Source organism: Antennarius striatus, chromosome 22 (assembly GCF_040054535.1).
Source record: "Antennarius striatus isolate MH-2024 chromosome 22, ASM4005453v1, whole genome shotgun sequence".
Classification (NCBI taxonomy): Eukaryota; Metazoa; Chordata; class Actinopteri; order Lophiiformes; family Antennariidae; genus Antennarius; species Antennarius striatus.
Window position 1 is genome coordinate 10,635,232 of NC_090797.1, and position 19,806 is coordinate 10,655,037.

General features: G+C 40.6%; 1 protein-coding gene across 1 annotated transcript; it reads right to left on the reverse strand.

The window, feature by feature from the left end:
* Positions 1-417: 417 nt before the first annotated feature.
* On the reverse strand, positions 418-18,540 carry LOC137589127 (sodium-coupled monocarboxylate transporter 1-like). Its single transcript, XM_068306631.1, has 17 exons — positions 18,307-18,540; positions 18,052-18,171; positions 16,893-16,958; positions 16,726-16,777; positions 16,532-16,599; positions 16,248-16,286; positions 15,463-15,578; positions 7,557-7,697; positions 4,791-4,920; positions 4,535-4,623; positions 4,291-4,400; positions 4,121-4,188; positions 3,237-3,323; positions 2,544-2,758; positions 1,633-1,736; positions 1,470-1,558; positions 418-1,383 (listed from the first exon to the last, which is right to left on the reverse strand). The coding sequence occupies exons 1-17, from the start codon at positions 18,538-18,540 to the stop codon at positions 1,267-1,269; spliced, it is 1,845 nt and encodes a 614-aa protein (XP_068162732.1). The 3' UTR covers positions 418-1,266.
* Between the last annotated feature and the right edge of the window lie 1,266 nt (positions 18,541-19,806).

The following is a 19,806-nucleotide window of genomic DNA, read 5'->3' on the forward strand; positions in this document are numbered from 1 at the left end:
CTTCAACATTTATTTGCAATTTTGCAGAGAACCACTGAAATGGGATTCATCACGAAGGAATAAACACCATTCCATCATAATAATCATTGTGGCACTGGCACAGTTGCATTTGTGTTTGTTAAACCAAGAAGTCTTCCTAGAACTCCTCCTTTCACACAATTGTATTTAGGTTTCTCTGTAACAATGCAGGACACTAGCAGGCATTCTAAGCAGACCTCAAGTATGACTGGACATCAACCAATTCAATATACACCTGGCTGTGGGATATTTTTAAACTAAAAACTGATAAAGAATTTTATATTTTCACTTCATAAATACAAGGGGACAAAAGAGTATCTGTTGGTTCGACAATCAGGCAGGAGAAAGAAGGACAAATCACCACTCAATCCTTTTTATTGTTTTATTTGTTTTGTTCCATTTTATTCTTAGGACAGCTGAGTATGTAAGAAAAAAGGAAGTGTGGAAGTGTGTGGTGTGGAGCTCAAGCAATGTCCAAGTAGGACCCCGGGTACATAAGCATGATTTTCAACAGGTACAGGAGGGAAGAGGGGCTTTAACAATCACATGTTGTTATAAATAATTTATGTATTTGTTTATATGCACTATGTTTATTTCAATACTTATTTTTTGTAAATATGTATGTTTGTTTAATTTGTTTTCTGTTTTTGTAAATACATCTAAATATAAGAGATTGAGATAACTGATTGATAGGTATTTGAGAAGGGGTAGGCATTAAAAAAATTATGCTTCACCCTACTCCTTTTTTGGACATGTGGGAGTCATTGTGTTGACTATTGTAATTGTTGTTCTGTCTACTTTCAATGGTCCTGTTTGTTTTTCTGTTCAGTCTATTTTGTTGTTTTACTTCCTCATGTACAAAATGAAAAAATAAAAACATTCATTTATTCAATAGGGAGGGAAAACAAGAGTAAAAGTTGGAGCTATTGTAGTGCGAGTTTGACCCTGAAGTGGACCACCAGATCCGAGGATGAACTTAAGCAGGACAGTAAGGATGAAAATAGAAAGTAAACAAATACAAAGTTTACAACAAGATTAGAAAATTTTAGTAAATAAAATGTTAGGGTTTATTTTTGAATACAGGTGCATATTTGAAGCTGTGATTTTCTGGTACTTAATCAAAGACAGAAAATGGTTTCTTGTCATTTACGGTAAATGTTTGAAATGTCTCAGATTAGGCTATAGTCATATCTTTCATGTAATCAATGGTAAATTTGAGTGTAGACTTTTCACGATGGACTATTTTCTTCATGTTGGAGTTACATTTAGTAAGTCCATCTCAGTGCTACTCAGATCAGGTTTTGTAACTCCACTTTTATTCTGTCTGCTCCCTTTCACTTTTGACCTCCCTTCTTTCCTCATGATCTGAACAGGGAAAAGCACAACAAAAAAAGTCGTTAGCTGTCATTAGTCTGCAGCGTCTGATATTGTTTCGCTGCTCCAGCACTTACTCTGTCTTTGAAGAACATGAATATGTAATAAAAAGTTGTGTCTTCTTTCATTAATGTAACCCTTGATTCTGCTCTGGACCTCCAACCCCCTGAAAGATACAAAAAAACATAATTAATGTTCATTTGTTGTATTTAATTATCACTGACAAAACGTATTGTTTACCTGTAAACATGCTGACCACAAGTCCAACAATGATAGCTGTTACAGTTCCAATAGGACCAAAATAGAGATAGGAAGGAGATTGCCAGGTAGCTGCCAGCAGATGTCTGTTGGTGGAAGAAATAAATAAGAAATACCAATACCAATCGACCAACAAACCAACCTACCTACCCACCTATCTAACTACCCACCTCTGCCACACTAGTTTGACATGAAGACTGCAAACTTGCAGCCCAGTTCCTGGAAACGTGACACTGGAAAAGACACTTGATGCTCTGACAGCTTCAGTCCACTCCTTGTGATATTCCAAACAGTTACTGAATCAACTTTGCTTGGCAATCCACTCAAGCCAGGGGTCTCCCTGTTTGCACTTTCTCCTAACACACTTTGTCCTTCCAGTTAACTTTTCAGTAGTTTGCTTTGATGCAGCTCTTTGTGAACAGCCAACCTTTCAGCAATGATCTGAAGACTCTCTTTCCTTTTGGAGGATGTCAGTGTCTTCTGTCAATTCACCAGTGTTCTCCATGATTGATGCAGTGTGTATAAAACTGAGACAATCATGAGATTTATAAATTAATTATTTAAATGTATTTTAAATACTGATTTTCTCAAATGTGGCATGAAACGCTTGACTATTTTGAGATAATTTTCATTGTAGGCCATAATACTAAACATAGAAATTACAAAAAATATTGAAACCATTTGATTCTAGAATTTTATGCATTTCATATACATGCAGGATTAGATTTGTATCAATTCTGAGTACCCAGTGTATGTGCTCCAGTAGCAAAGTTATGTATTGCTACATTATTAAACCTGCAGGATTGTCCAGGTCATTCGTTACACATTCACCCTCCGCATTGCTTTCATAATAATTTGATTTAATCACTCACCACAGCCAGTTACAAACTTACTCGTCATCCATGTTCTGTACAAGGGATGCGGTTATGGAGATTGATTCTATTGGCAGAGCAGTGGGGGTCCAGTTGGAGATGTTTGTGGGGTTGAAACAGCCCTCAGTGGTCAGTGGTAGAGGTCTGGCCATTGCAAGAGAAGGGGGATATATCACGCCTCCAATGCTGACAAAGGAGGAGGCAGCAAACCCCAACAAAAGACCCAACAATGCCCCCTGTAGAAAAACTCTGTATTAAATCTCACATTAAAAACAGGTGATAGTATTCAATTAAAAATAATATTTAAAAAAAAGCTAATAAATCATATGAGCATGAACCAAAACTCATGACATTAATCTTTGACTAAAAATGTTTGTTTTGACTTAGAGTAATTTCAGTACATAGATAAGTATGCAGGCAACCAGTCCAATATGGAGTGTGTCAGGGCAAAGTCCAAAAGCAAAATTGTTTAGAGTAAATTGTAACTCACATTTAACATTAGAGAAGGGTGGGTAAAGACACAAGGGAAGTAGATATTGGCAAAGAAGGGAAGGGGAGCACAGCACAAATGCAAGAGAAAGAAGAGATAGCAAGACACAGTTTTAAAAAAGAAGGGAAAAGAAAAGCAAAACAAAACGGGGAACATGTAACACAAATAGACTGATAAGGTTAAAAAAAGAAAGGAAAGGAACAGTCAGGACAGGACAAACTTACTTTAGAAGTGGCAAATGGACAGAGGATACCCAAAGTGAATACGCCAAGTAAAGGACCTCCAGTAGCACCACTGATGACAACACTTGCCTGTTTGAAACAGCTTACAATTACACAAGAAGGATGATGACTCCACTACCTTATTCATTGTTTTGAAGTTATTTAGAAAATGTATTAATATAAAACTTCTTTTTAATTTCATAAATTACAAGTCCAAGTCCTCAAGATACGAACATTTTACTTACGAATATTCGTAGCAATATACGTCCTACCATAGTCAACTACTGTAGTTCCTTTTCTGTCACAACCCATGGCAAGCAGCATGGATTGCGGCAGAAAACCACTGTTGCGTTTGTGGATCTCCAACGCTCATTTCAGCCCAGTTTGTTCTTGTATGTGTCTCTGTGAGTATCTCAGCGCATCAGGATTCGTACCCCCCTCATTATTGCTTTTCAGGCAATAACTCCTCCATCCTCTTCCGAGATACGGTCATCCTCTCCGCTGTAAGTTACATTACAAGGTTCATTCAGGAACACACTCACACCTACTGGCAATTTTGACATGACCAATCCGCATAAACTGCATGCGCTTGGAGGTTTGAGGAAGCAGGAGAGCCCGGAGAGAACCCATGCAGACACGGGGACAGCATGAAAACTTCACACAGAAGGGACTCAAACCAGGACGGTGACAGTGCTACTTACTGTGCCACCATGCTGCCTGTAATTATAAACTGAAATTGATCTATAAGGACTTACAAACAATTCAGCTTACAAACAGCCTCACGGAACCAATTGTGTTCGCAGGTTGAGGACTACCTGTATATATATGGATCCTATTTGTGTCTATTACAGAACTTTGATACACATGTATCCACAGATCAACTGTACCTGCATCATTGCCCCCATGGTTGAAGCCAATCCAGCCATGGCAATACATAAAATCCCATAAAAGAAAGCTGGAAACGAATCACATAGAAACCGATATTTCAGTTCTGCAAAGTTATACAACTACTGACTGAGTTACAGCTTAAGTGACACTCTAGTGCTCATCCACTCACTCAGTCCTTTGGACATCCAGAACAGATGCTTCTCTGACATATTAGTGTATGGTTTGATCAGGTCCTCCAGTGTCACTGCAGCCAGTGCATTGATGCTGGTAGAAACTGTGCTGTGGTGAAATGACAACAAATTACAACATAGTTTTTATGACGAATGTTAATTTGTATTACTGAACATGCACGATAAGTTGATATCTTAAAATGTTTGGATCTACAGAGTGGAATAACTTTCATGAACATGAACCTTAGAGAGCCGCTAAATACGGCTGCAAAAAATAGTCCAGGAAGGCCAGGATAGTCAGTCAAGATGTCCATCACCAAATATGGCATCAGCTGAGAAGAATATTGCATACATTAGCATATATGACATGAAAAATGAAATGATAGTGTTCATATTGTTATACATGTTATCTATTTCTTTGTAACAATCTTCAGTATAGCATGTGGGAGCACTAGAAACAGCTATAACCATTAGCTATGCCATGCTTCTTGTCTTATACTTGATCGAGAGCAGAAACTTGTCCAGCTGTCCATGGGTCACAGCTCTTATAGAATGAGTAGAGGCACAGTCCGGCAAACACTGTGGACACCAGGAAGGTGCACAGTCCTAACATTAAGATGTACAGAGCTCTGGAAAAAAGGAAAGTGAAACTCAATGCCAAAAAAGGCAAAATACTTGCACACAAACATTCAAGTATTTTAGATTTATTCATTCATTCAAAACATTGGGAGACATGACAAACAATGTGCCAATCTGTATAAAAGCTGATAAATTTCACTGTCTCCCCCGTTTGTGTTCATTTTCTGTGTTGGTTTTGCCAATTAGGGACTGCATATTTTGACAACAACTAAGAGGAATAATGGCCTGCCCGATCTGAACCCAAATGGTATTCAGTTTTTGGACTTTGTCTAGTCACATTTTGTCCATAATTAACACCATGTTTGAGTGTAAGAGTGTCCGCAAGTAAGCTTGATACCAGGACAGCCTAGGTTGTAGTTTGATGACTTAGTTTTTAGTTGTATCAACAACCATATGTTCTAGACACAGGTAAGGCGAGGATCTAAGCTTTCAACTGATCATCAAGTGGTGTTGAATTGAATTAGGCAGCAGGGGTAAATATCGGACAGACCTGGAAAACCTAAATGGATAATGAGACTCTGATCGGAATGCCTTGAACAGATCAAGTTGGTCTATAACAAACTACCTTGGGCTAAACCTCGATGAAATTAGTTTTCTCCACGAGATGGCTAGGTTTAACCTTAGAAACAGGATGAAGAACTTGGACACCCGGGATAGGCTCAAGGTAAAGCCACTGTTACTTAAGCAGAGTCAGCTAATGCGGTTCAGCTATCTAGTCAGAATGCCCCCTGGATACCTATCTCGCCTAGAAGCAGACTCAATACTCGCTGGAGAGTGTATACTGTATCTCTAGGTTGGCCTGGGAACACCTTGGTATTCCCGAGAGGTCGTAGTGGCTTGGGAGAGGAGTGTTAGGGCTTCCTTGCTAAAACTCCTGCTTGGACAAGCAACTGAAAATGAGAGGAAAACTGAGATATTACTACTACCTTTATAAATCCCCATATGGTATGCCATACATCTTGAAATGATATTGAAGATGAAGACTGAGATGCAGTCACAGCTGATATTCCATCTGAGAACTAGCAGTGCTCTTCCAAGACTCTTCCAAGTGCTCTTCCAAGGCATGGCTCTTACCTCAGAGTTTTGTTTGTTGTACAAAAATGTGAACAGAGCAGTGACTCGTATCTCAACAAAATGTCGAGCAGCTCATATCTCAAGGTACAACTATACTGGGGTCTGTCTGTCAAGTAATTGGTGATTCGGCTCATGAAATGGGGGTCTACAGTGGTCAGTTTTTCTTTCAGTACCAAGGGCTTGATGGTGTTAACAGCAACAAAGAAATTGAAGAAGAGCACCCTAACAGCACAGCCCTGGACAAGCATTGTCAACACCAACCTGGGCATAGTAATCAAACTGGAGAGGGTCCATTGCATCCTGCACCTGAGGATGTATGAGCTAAAGGGCTTCATCACATGGGTATGAATATGAGTATAAGTATGAGAAACTGGTTGGTACTCTTTGAGCTCAGTGGGGCATCCCTTCATAGGCAAAGGGATGATGCAGGAAGTGTTCACCCATGGATGGGACCCTCCCCAACTGAGGTTGGGGTTAGGCTGAGGTTAAAAAGGTGCAGTAGAGGTTCTCCCAGTTCTGCAGCATAGTATCAAAGTGGTGCTTACATGTGTGTGTTGCACTATGGTACTGTGGTCTAAGGAGGACCAGAGCAAGACATTGGATGTTGTTAAACATCGTTCTTGATCCTTTTTACAATGTAACCTCCCAAAATGGCATCCTTTTATCTTGCTTATTTTAATCAATCACCAAGTTGACCCTGATGTAGTCATTACAGCAAGTGCCAGACAGCAGAAATCAGACTTAAGGTGTTAATAAATGTTAACCTGACTAATGTTAAACCATGTCATTCTCCAAATTGAGAAAAATGTGTGGAAACAACCTTGCTTAAGAGATAAGAGTTGGACAATATCAACTCCATGAAACTTCTAAATGGTTTTGATGAACTTTGTCGCTCTTGAACTATACCAGTTGGACAAAGGTTTTTTTAAGATTGCAAATCTCTTACCAAGTTAGCAATTGCCACTTGATCATCCAAACAAAATACATACACTGTCAACTTAATTATCCAGTATGGTTTCCCATAATAATCATACAACTCTCAGGAACCCCATACCACTCCAAGGAGTGTATTACTTGCCCTACAAGGTCTTCAAGACCACAAGATATCTCACTAGTGTGATTTTGCAAAGTCTGTGCCTACAATGATGCCAAAATAGTAACATTGAATAAAACTATACATCACAGATATACAATTGCCTTGGATTCTGAGGTTGGGCATGGGTAATGATTAATTACATTTAAGGAAACAGACAAAAATCCAAGTACTGAAAAGAGAGTTGGAACCCTCCATGTTGATGCCATCAGACAAGGAAACAAAGACCATGCACTCAAAAACCTACATGGGGATTTATCAATCACCCCAGAAAAGGGAAAATAACCCTTTTCTGGGATAAGCTGTCTTTGTTCTATTACAGATCTGGTGAGTGTAAATTGAAGAAGATCTAACTCATAAATGATAACTGATTTTGATTTTCAAATAAGGAGTGCATGTAGTACAAGATTTTTTCTTTAACCCAGTGTCCAATATAAAAAGTAAAAAAGTGTGACTCACATTCTGGCATGAGTGATGCTCTTGCAAGAGACATATCTCTGCACCTGGGATTGGGTAGTCCCATTAACACCAATCCAGCCCATTGTTGCCCCGAAGACCATGGTCCAAAAAGTGTGTCTCCTCAGAGGGTTTGTGTCAAAACTGATGAAATACAAAGATCCAGGTTGCATTTTCTTATTCATTCATTATTCTATTAATGTTCAAAAGTACATCACAATAAACATATGTAACCAGGTGGTAAAACTATTTAAAGATACTCAGGGAATAAGAACCACTGTAATTAATATATTCTCAGTTGTAGTAGTCCTGCAGTAAGAATTAACTTTGGACAGCAGGGGGCAGAGTGACGGTCTCTGGGAGACGCGCGCTTTCGGGGAAAAATACCGGAAGTAAACAGTATCGTGCGGGTTTGTTTCACAGAGTTGAGTTACCGGTGCCGACCTTGAGACGATTTCTGGACGTTAACAGGTTGGTTAACGATAAGTTTGCACAAAATACACATCCGTTATTGTAAGGTTGTACGATGTTGTCATAGAACCATGTTTTGTGTACAGATGCCAAGTTAGGATTGCTGATGCTGGTGGATCACATTAGCATGTGTGCTACCGGAGCTCAGTGTGTTTAAGCTAGGTAAGAGACTGAAGACAAGTTCGGGATTCATGCTCTGTATTTCTTTTGCTAACTATGATATGGACATGATTTGTTTTGTTTATGGACTAAAATACTGTGTTGTAATTATACAGGGCATTGATATGAATGTTGTCTATTTTCTCTGTAGCCAGAGGTGCCACTGTCGTATTTTCATACATATTTTTCTACATATTTTGTTTTGGTAAATTGACAAATTTATTTAACACCTTAAATTTCATTTATAATTATTTCCAATATTATATTTTGATTTGGGGAACACAATAAAGACCCACAAAAAATTGCATTTGAAGTCTGTGTGTTACTTATCCCGGCTTCAAATCTTGGTACCAGGAGTGGGGTCTCTTTTGTCTTTCCCGTCAAATTTGAAGTTGGCGATAGTTGTATGAATAGTAGAGTAAAAATACGGCAGTGGTGAAGAGTGGCCTGACAGCAGATCTGGAGGGACAGAGATAGCTGTGTCGTATGGTGCAGTGAACCACAGAGACTTCCTAAGTGTGCTAGCTGGTTGGACTCGGTGAGGCAGACCCAACGAGGAGGGACGGTTGTCTGCGGCTGGAGAGGACGTCGGCCAAGGTTGCGCCAGACAGAGTGGGACTCCAGGCCGGAGGAGACATTGTCCAGGAGTGACGGTTGGACTCATCGCTGAACCAATTTAGTCTTTGCTTGTAAAAAAAGAGACTGAACTGTGTTAAAGAACACTAGAAGAAAAAGAAAAAACAAACAAAACTGATTTAAAAAAGGAAGAACAATGTCAATCCAAGGTGAAGGCAGTGTTGTAAATGAACAGATGATGAACAATGACGAACACAGTAGTTCTGAGGATGAAGTAGAACAAGGAGATGTACAAAGGCAAATAGGTGATTTAGCTAAAAAACAGCAAGAAGTCATGGCTGCCATATCCTCATTGAACAGTGTGCCTACGAGGTCATATGTTTACGTGCCAAGGGAGCGCCATATTGCACCATTTAGTGGGGACATAGACAGAGATGGAAGGTCTGTGGATGAATTCATTGAAGAGGTAGAACGAGTTCTTTCTGCCAGAAACCAGACCCCGCCTGAGCAGTTTGATTACATTATGTCACTGTTGAGAGGACCAGCTTTAGAAGAGGTGCGTTTACGCAATGATGAGGGAACTGATCAGATGAGTGATATATTTTGCTACCTTAGAGAAGCTTTTGGAGATAAACGCAGTGCCTCCCAGCTACTTCAGAACTTCTATAGCTGCAAACAGAAAGACGGTGAGGGCATACGTGAGTTTTCACATGCTTTATCACAAGCACTAAGTTCGGTACTGAAACGGTATCCCAGCTCCGTTGCTAATGAGAAAGTGGCATTAAGAGACCAGTTTGTCGATGGAGTGAGAGACCCTGCATTGAGAAGAGAACTTCGTAAATATGTCAGGGCTCATCCAGATTCAATTTTGATAGAAGTACGTGAAGAAGCTTATTTGTGGGCCTCAGAAGAGCATGCAATAAGTGCAAAAGATGTAAAGAGTAGAGTTAAAGTCTGTAGCCATGTAACAGCAGATGCACAGTGTACAGCTGCAATGGCTAGTGAGAAAAAAGGGTACCTTGAGGGTGTCATGAAGGTCCTCGCAGAGCAAGAGAAAGTATGCACAACTGGTCAAGTTAGTGAGAAATCTGTCTCACTTGGTGATGTTATGACTATTCTTGCAGAACAAGGGAAAGTTATCATTGAACTAACTAAGGCAGTAAAGAATTTGACTAATCAGGATCGAAGTCCTAGCACCACATCAGCTACTAGACCAAAAACTCTACCAAGGTTTACAACTGATGGTAAACCAATATGTTTCAGATGTCAAACTGAAGGTCATGTTGCTAAACAGTGTCCACAGAAACAACTGAAGCATACAGAGAACACTTCTGCTTCAAGTCGGCAGGGAAACGAGAACCCCTGGTTGTAGTGAGTCGAACAATGCAGGGACAAATGTCAGACTCAACCAAACCTGAACTTACTCGAGAGAAAGTTATTGAGCGTGCAATCGGCAAGTGTCCAGTAGTTGATCTTAAGCTCAATAGTACACCAGCTCTTGGCTTACTAGATACAGGTAGCCAAGTCAGCACGATTACAGATGCGTTTTTCAGAAATCAGTTGTGTGGAGGTGATGATACCTTGCTTGTCACTTCTAGTTGGCTCAAGATAACGGCTGCAAACGGCCTTGAGATACCTTATCAAGGTTACGTTGAACTGGAAGTGGAGACAATGGGCTTGAAAATCCCACACTGTGGTTTCCTGGTCTTGAAACCCTCAGCGAATGTAGCCACGGCAGAACAGTGCATCATCGGTATGAATGTCATTCGCAGATGTCAACAACTTGTCATATCAGAGTTTGATACAGGGTTGAAAGGAATGGCAGCTTCTGGTTGGACAACTGCATTTCAGCAAATACAAACATGCATTGTTCCAAAGAAAACAATTGTCAGGGTAGCAGGTAGGGAAAAAGTGAGAATACCTGCTTCTTCTGTTGCCACTGTCATGGTTAGGGGTCACTCCAAAGAGACAGGCAACGATACACAAAAGATTATTGAGCCTATAAACACACCCCTACCCACTGGTGTAGTTGTCATCCCAGCACTTGTAGACAGCAAGTGGCATGTCATTCCGGTCCAGATCGTAAATTTCTCACAAGAAGACGTGTGGCTGTGTCCAAGAACCAAACTAGGAATCATCTCAACCGTTGAGTGTGTCGAAAGTGACCAGACCTGTGAAGTTAAGTTTAATCGCATTTCTGCGGATGTCGAACAGGTCTCTGTTAACACCAAAGATGGACACATTGAAAGTAAAATGCAGACTATCTTAGACAATCTTGACATTGGTGGTAATGATGAGGAGAAAGCGTCTCTGTGTGCCTTATTGGCAAGGTACATTGATGTATTCGCTGATGATGAGGAAGATCTCGGTTGTACTGCTGAAGTGAAACATGAAGTTAAGCTGGTTGATGATATACCTGTCACACAGCCTTATAGGAGAATACCACCCAACCAATATAAAGAAGTCCAAGAACACATTTCAAAGCTGTTGAAAAAGGGCATAATCCAAGAGAGTGAGAGTTCATATGCTTCACCTGTGGTTGTAGTCCGTAAAAAGGATGGCAGCATACGTCTATGTGTAGACTATCGCAAGCTAAACCTGAAAACAAAGAGAGATGCGTTCCCACTACCTCGCATCGACGAAAGCTTTGATGCTTTGAAAGGTGCCAGATACTTTTCCACCATTGACCTTGCAAGTGGTTATCACCAGGTGGTTGTGGAGGAGCATGACAGGCATAAGACTGCATTTACAACGCCGTTCGGGCTGTTTGAGTACTTGCGTATGCCTATGGGTGTTTGCAATGGTCCGGCGACCTTTCAAAGGTTAATGCAAGCGACTATGAAAGACTTGATCTTTGACATCATGCTTGTATACCTTGATGATATTTTGGTGTACTCGCCCTCGTTTCAGTCACACCTGGATAGGCTTGACATAGTGTTAAAGCGTCTCAGAGACACCGGACTGAAGGTTAAGTTGGGAAAATGTCACTTTTTGCAGAAGGAAGTCAGATTTTTAGGGCATCAGATCTCAGCAGATGGTATTGCAACAGACCCTTGTAAGGTGGTAGCTGTCAAGGAATGGCCTGCACCTTCTACGGTGAAAGAACTGCAATCTTTCTTGGGCCTGTGTAGTTACTACCGAAGGTACGTTGAAGGATTTTCAAAGATTGCTTCTCCCTTACATGATGTGGTGAATCAATGCCGTGCAGTTTGCAGTCCTGCGAAGGCCAGCCAAAAGCTCAGTGCCTTGTGGGACGATAATTGTCAACAGGCCTTTGATCTGTTAAAAGAAAAACTAATTACTGCACCGGTGTTAGGTTTTGCAGATTTCACGTGCCCTTTCATTTTGGAAACTGACGCAAGCAGTCAGGGTCTAGGAGCTATCCTATATCAGCAACAAGGTGACAGAAAAAGGGTGATTGCATATGCAAGCAGACGACTAAGAAATGCAGAACAAAATGACAAAAACTATAGCAGCATGAAGTTAGAACTGCTAGCACTCAAGTGGTCCATAGTTGAGAAGTTTCGAGGTTATTTACTTGGCTCCAAATTTACTGTCATTACTGATAATAACCCCTTGTGTCATCTAAAAAATGCAAAACTAGGAGCCATTGAACAGAGATGGGTGGCACAGTTAGCTGCATTTGACTTTGATGTACAGTACCGTCCAGGACGATCCAACACAGCTGCTGATGCTCTCTCACGGCACCCGTTAGCAGGGGAGCCAGTACCTGACCAAGATGACGAGGAATTTGATGACTGTGTGGCCATTTGCAACATGATTTGGAGAGGAACCTCCCTTGAACCTGAGTTGGTTACTGCAGGGGTCAAATGTTGTCAGGTTAATCTGATCAGAGCACTTGATGCAGATCCGTGTCAGTCTGTTGTAAAGGAGGCTACACCAACACTTCCAGGCTATTCAAAGGAAGAGTTAAGGACATTTCAGAGTCAGGATTCAGAGCTCAGTGTATTTCGCACATTTTGGGATCAAAAACGTAATCCACGTCCTCAGGAAAGGAGAAATCTCTCCAGAGCTGTGAAGTCACTGTTTAAACAGAGGAAACGTGTAAGAGAGAAAGATGGCTTGTTGTACCGAGTGGTTGAAGATGTGCACCATGGAGACTGTCTTCAGTTGCTTGTTCCAAACTGTTTGCGAAAACAGGTACTGGAGAGTGTGCATGACTCCATGGGTCATCAAGGCATAGAGAGAACCTTGCATTTGTTGAGACAGAGGGCATTTTGGGCAGGCATGCATAATGACGTTGAACGGTGGATAAAAAACTGCCAGCGGTGCATTTTGACCAAAATGCCTCATCCCAAGATTCATCCACCTATTAAGTCATTTCTCGCATCCCGACCCCTAGAGGTGGTGGCGGTGGACTTTACACTGCTTGACCCAGCCACTGATGGCAGAGAAAATGTTTTGGTGATCACGGATGTGTTCACAAAGTTCACTCAAGCATTTCCCACCCGTGACCAGAAAGCAGAGACCACAGCAAAGGTGCTGTTGAAAGAATGGTTCATGAAGTACGGTGTACCAGAGAGATTACACTCAGATCAGGGCCGTAATTTCGAAAGTGAGGTTATTGCAGAGCTATGTAAATTGTATGGTGTGAGGAAAACACGGACAACCCCACATCATCCGACTGGAAATGCTCAGTGTGAACGCTTTAACCGTACACTACATGAGCTGCTACGTACACTTCCAAATGACAAAAAAAGACGATGGCCTGACCACTTACCAGAACTGGTGTATGCTTACAATGTAACTCCACATGCCACAACAGGTTATTCCCCGTACTATTTGCTGTATGGGATTGAACCACACCTTCCAGTTGATGCACTTCTTTCAAAAGAGCATCATGGGGACAAGAAGTTTGACTGGCTTGAAGTTCATCAGCAAAGACTAAAAGAGGCACATGCCAGGGCTAGGGAATATACAGAACAGAAAGCGACGGAACGTATTGCCCGCCAGAAAGATAAAGTGTACTGTCCAGCAGTCGACGTTGGCCAGCATGTTTATCTGCGACATTGGCCTGCAGGTCGCAACAAAATCCAAGATGCATGGAGTTCAACTGTATATCAGGTTGTGGACATACTAGGGACAACTTACACTGTACAGCCTGTACAGGGGGGACCTTTGAAAAGGGTGAACAGAGTGGATATCAGACCATGTGTTAATCTGCCAGTCTTAACCCCCAGGAATGAGACAGAGCCAGTATGGAAGCCTGATGATATCAAAGAAACAGAAACCCAGTCAGAGATGTCAGATGGAGATTCAGAGGAGGGAATTATTGTTGAAGATGTTTCCTTTGGTTTAAACTCTGATCCAAACACAGAGAGTTCACTTGTCAGGGACTGTGAGGGTGAAACAGATAATTCTGAGTTTGTGTTGAGAGAGGATGAGGGTCCAATTTTTTATCAGGGAGTAGCAGGGTCTGATGTACTTGACCCTAGGTCTCTCCAGACACCTGATGTACATGCGCCTCTCCCAGTTTGTCAGAGACAGAAACCGAATTCAGAGGTGCAACCACCAATACCTGCCCCTCGGAGAAGTAAACGGGCAAATGCTGGAGTTCACCCAAACCCACATCATGAGCCCAGATCAGTTTTAGAGTCATCGTCTCTAAGTCCTGCAATGGTATCTCATATCCTGGCAAGTATGGGATCTGTATTCTTCAGAGAAGCGCTTAATGAAGTGAAAAATACCTTTGCTGTCAACGAGGACGTTAACAGTTAAGCAGGGGAGAATGTAACCAGGTGGTAAAACTATTTAAAGATACTCAGGGAATAAGAACCACTGTAATTAATATATTCTCAGTTGTAGTAGTCCTGCAGTAAGAATTAACTTTGGACAGCAGGGGGCAGAGTGACGGTCTCTGGGAGACGCGCGCTTTCGGGGAAAAATACCGGAAGTAAACAGTATCGTGCGGGTTTGTTTCACAGAGTTGAGTTACCGGTGCCGACCTTGAGACGATTTCTGGACGTTAACAGGTTGGTTAACGATAAGTTTGCACAAAATACACATCCGTTATTGTAAGGTTGTACGATGTTGTCATAGAACCATGTTTTGTGTACAGATGCCAAGTTAGGATTGCTGATGCTGGTGGATCACATTAGCATGTGTGCTACCGGAGCTCAGTGTGTTTAAGCTAGGTAAGAGACTGAAGACAAGTTCGGGATTCATGCTCTGTATTTCTTTTGCTAACTATGATATGGACATGATTTGTTTTGTTTATGGACTAAAATACTGTGTTGTAATTATACAGGGCATTGATATGAATGTTGTCTATTTTCTCTGTAGCCAGAGGTGCCACTGTCGTATTTTCATACATATTTTTCTACATATTTTGTTTTGGTAAATTGACAAATTTATTTAACACCTTAAATTTCATTTATAATTATTTCCAATATTATATTTTGATTTGGGGAACACAATAAAGACCCACAAAAAATTGCATTTGAAGTCTGTGTGTTACTTATCCCGGCTTCACATATTTGAGAAAAAAGTTTATGATTGTAAAAATATTAAGTACTTAAAATATGTGAATGCTTCCTGTTTCCATACCACATCCACATCCATAACACATCTGGTCCATACATACACTTTCATAACTTCCTTGAAGATATATATGATTTATCATTTGAGATACATACAAACTACTGTAGTTATTTCCTCTCTCTCGAACACTTGTCATACTTACTCCATAAAATTGAGTCTCCCTCCTTGTTGTGAATCTGAAATGACTTTGAAGAGTCCTCCTTGTAAGATCACTGACTTAACGATGACAGCCAGGTAACCTGAGAGCATTATTCCAATCTAGAAGAAAAAATAAGACACATTCGGGTTGGAAAGTTTTTGCAATACAGTTTTGAATACAGAGTTATATTTTATTGTAACATGTTATTGAGGGCGAAAGGGTGGCGCAGTGTGTTGCGCTGTTGCCACCCAGACAGGTTGTTCCAGGTTTGTGTCCTGCTCTGTGCGGACTTTGCATGTTCTCCCCGTGTCTGCGTGGGTTCTCTTTAGGTTCTCCAGCTTCCTCCCATCTTCAAAAACATGCACTTCAGGTTAATTGGCCAAATTGACCGTAGGTTTCAGTGTGCGGGTGTATGTATGTCTGTGTCTCTGTGTGGCTCCGTGGTGCACTGGTGTCACGCCCGGGGTTTCGCCTCACGCCCACAGTCAGCTGGGATAGGCTCCAGCTCCCCTGACCCATGGCAGCGAATGAAGCGGTTGTGAAAATGAATGAAAGAATGAATGAATGTAACATGTTATTGCATTTAAAGTATTTTATGTGGTAGAGTACTATATGAATGACATTTTGCAAAGATTTACAATAGCTAATTTCTCTGTCACTGAAGTTAAGAAGTTTGTGCTTTTTCTTTTGATTTGCTTTACTATTCAGGAACAAATATTTACGTGTTCTATATTCAGTGACAGATATCTTTTTCTGTGTGTGTCTTCGGTATTAACAGAGAGACCCACCTGGAATACGTCAGTCCACACCACTGCCTTCAGTCCACCCTGTAAGGATATAGATCATAATACAGATCATAATAATAAAATGAATCATAATCATTCATCTTTTACCACTTCTTCAGCTTTTGCAGATCATATATACATATATATATGTATATATACTGTATACACACACACACACACACACGCACGCACGCACGCACGCACGCACGCACGCACACACACACACAGATTTAGTTAGTTAGTAAGTTTGTTTAGTTAGTTATTTAGCTATTTATTTATTTACCAACCAATGTGCAGTACAGAGTACACACAATGCCTGTTGTAATAATTCCACCCCACAGATCTATATCAGCAACTATAGAGAAAGAGAACAAAAGACAGAATAAACACATTGATGTCAAATAAAACACTAAAGGTTATTAGTAAATTTCTGATGTCAGTAATAATTTGATGTGAACACCGAGGACTAAAAACAACATACTCTGGTTTAAAGCAAGGGCTGGGCCATAGATGACGATTCCAGTGTAGAGCATCTATGTTGGACAGAAAAATGTAATACATATATAAATGACCCTCGTGTGTCTGATTTTGATGACACCCTCTTGGGTAAATGTCTTCTTATTATATATTGTGATGCTTTTCACTCACTGTCTGAACAATGAAGATCACAGTTCCTAGGAGACGGGTTGCTCTGTTGAAACGCATCTCCAGATACTTCTCAGTTTCATGACAGAAAAACAGACAATGTAAATTAGTGCTTTTATTTGTTAATATATTAATGGAGTCCAGTTGTTTATATGCAGGAAAGTGTCATTCTTTGTCCAACAGGCTTGTTGTATGAAATTTGTGGACTTGAATCAAATCAAATGGTCATTATATACCAATGCGCGATTTGTTTGAAGGGGATGTGGCGGATGGGAGGATTGTTCCCCCACCCCTGATTTTTACCTCTCTACCTCTGCTGAATGAATTTTATCCTCCACAGGTTGTGACAGACTTTTCTTACAGGTAGTATATAGTCTACATTGCTGACATTAACTTTCAACCTGAACTAAATTGTCGGCAGTCTCGATGTTCGCGAACATTCCCATGCTATTTAATAATATATTTTATTTTCCTTGCCTGCTCAGAAGTTCTCAGAAATGAGGATAAAAGAATGTCAGAATGCTTCAGATGATAGGCAAACGGGAAAGCCAAAAAGGCCACCGAAAGTTTGACATCAGAGCAAACTTCACTTACCTGTAGTTTGATATTTTCAGAGTTATTTTGACATGACATCTGAAATCTTAATCCGTGGGGTGTCAATGTTATGTTTGCATTTCACTAAATCTTCATGCCATGTTGGTATTTATCAGCCCTTAGCCTAAATAGGTCATCTTCCACATTGTGGCCAGCACAGTAAATTAAATGTTTCATGGATTTTTAAGTTTGTAGTAAATACGAATGTTCAGCTGTTTGGAATTTAGGTTCATGAGGCCTACCATTGACCTACAAAAGAATTAGGCCTGTTGATTGCTCATTTTTCATGACAATGGCACAATTGAAACAAATTTTAGCTATTAACCATCATCTACAGTATTTGTGTTAACTTTTTTATAGATAATAGCCAGTATACAGACACATCCCATAGAGGATAAAACAGAATGGCTAGCTCTTACAACTGATACGACACTTTGATCAGTTCTTATTATACCCATCATGTGTCCAACATTTGCTCTACAGTAAATGTCAGTCGGTCTATTTCATGATATGCAATATGTAAAATAATAATAATAATATCATAAAATCCACAGACATATATTCCTACCTCATAGCTGCTGGTAATGGCCAGCCTGTAGAAGACTGGGAGAAAGACCTCAGATACCACCACAATCGACAATATTTGGCCCAAACAAAAAAATGCAAAGATTGCTCCATAACGATACACCTACAAAACAGGAATATCTCAAATCACTTCAAACTTGCATCAACTGGAGGAGATTAAATAAACTGTCGGAAAAAAGTGGGGTTTTTTTTTGTCCATTCCAACAAAGTTTGATGTAAACAACAATATCAACTTCACCTCAGCTGGGCTGGACAACACTGTGATGGAAGACATGAAGCTAGCAGTCAAAGATATGGAGACAGGAAAGGCCGTCAGTCTCCGGCCCCCTGTAAGGAAGACTCTGGAGTTTTCTTGGCCTCTGTTGGCCCATGCAAAGTAGACCCCGATGGCGGTGGACACCACCAGCATGAGAGCAAACACCACATAGTCAGCTGCCACAAGGGAGCCAGCGGCAAGAGAATCCCCTGACATTTTTCTTTGATTCAGAAGAAACTAATGAAACATCTGTTCAGAGCAGTCAGATTAAAGAAAACCCAGAAATGACTAACTCATATCCAGGCAATGATTGTCTAACATGACACTGAATTGAAGATAAATGAACAAACCTTTACACCATGTAACATGCAGTGCCTTACATAAATTAAATAATTTTACCAGATAACAATCATTATTGTGAAGTGACTTTCAACATATAATGCTTTAATTTAGGGGCGGCACGGTGGCGCAGCGGGCAGCGTTGTCACTGCACAACAGGGCAGTTCCGGGTTCCTATTCCAATCTAGGATATACATTAAAACACCTTTGGTTGGAAAGCACATGACCTGAGTGATGCAAATTTTATTTTCTCTGCTTCTTTTTAGTTGGCTACACTGCTGTGTAGGACACATCTATGGGCAATGCATCATAAGTAACACACATCACACCGTGTGTGTGTTTGTGTGTGTGTGTGTGTGTGTGTGTGGGGGGGGGGGGGGGGGTGTGGGGACAATAAATAACTGTCAGAAAACAATCTCTCTCTTACTTTTAAAATTTGATGTAAAGGACAATATCAACCTTACCTCAGCTGGATTGGACAACACTGTGATGGCAGACATAAAGCTGGCAGTCAGAGATATGGAAACAGATAAGGCTGTCAGTGTTTGACCCCCTGTAAAAGTCTCTGGAGCTTTCTTGACCCCTTGTTTGCCTGTGCGAGGTAGACCCCAATGGAGGTGGACACCACCAACATGAGAGCAAACACTTTATAGTCAGCTGCCACAAGGGAGCCAGCTACAAGAGAATCCCCTGACATTTTGCTTTGAGCTGACTCTAGCAATACCCCAGTGTTATGTGCATCTTGCACTTAGACTTCATCCAGTAATAACTAACTGAAGATTACAATAGAATTTACCATAAATTGACAATGAATTGCAGAATATAAAGAAAATTTTCTCTTTGGGAACAAAAATACACCCTAAACCCATCATAAATACATAAAAGTATTATGTCTTTAAACTTGTTTCAGTATTTTTTTACAAATGAATGAAATAACTTGAGCTGCAATTTCTCTGCATCTGCCAATATGCCAATTGTTTTCATGAAAAGTTAAGGAATAGTGACACTGTTTGGCCAGATGGCCTGATTTCAGGTTTAAAATTGTACAAAAGTTTCCCAAGTATGCATAATTTAGCATTAGTTGTTCACAAGAGAGATCAGAGTTCATGGGCGTCCACCTCAATGATAACTTGCCAGGTAAAT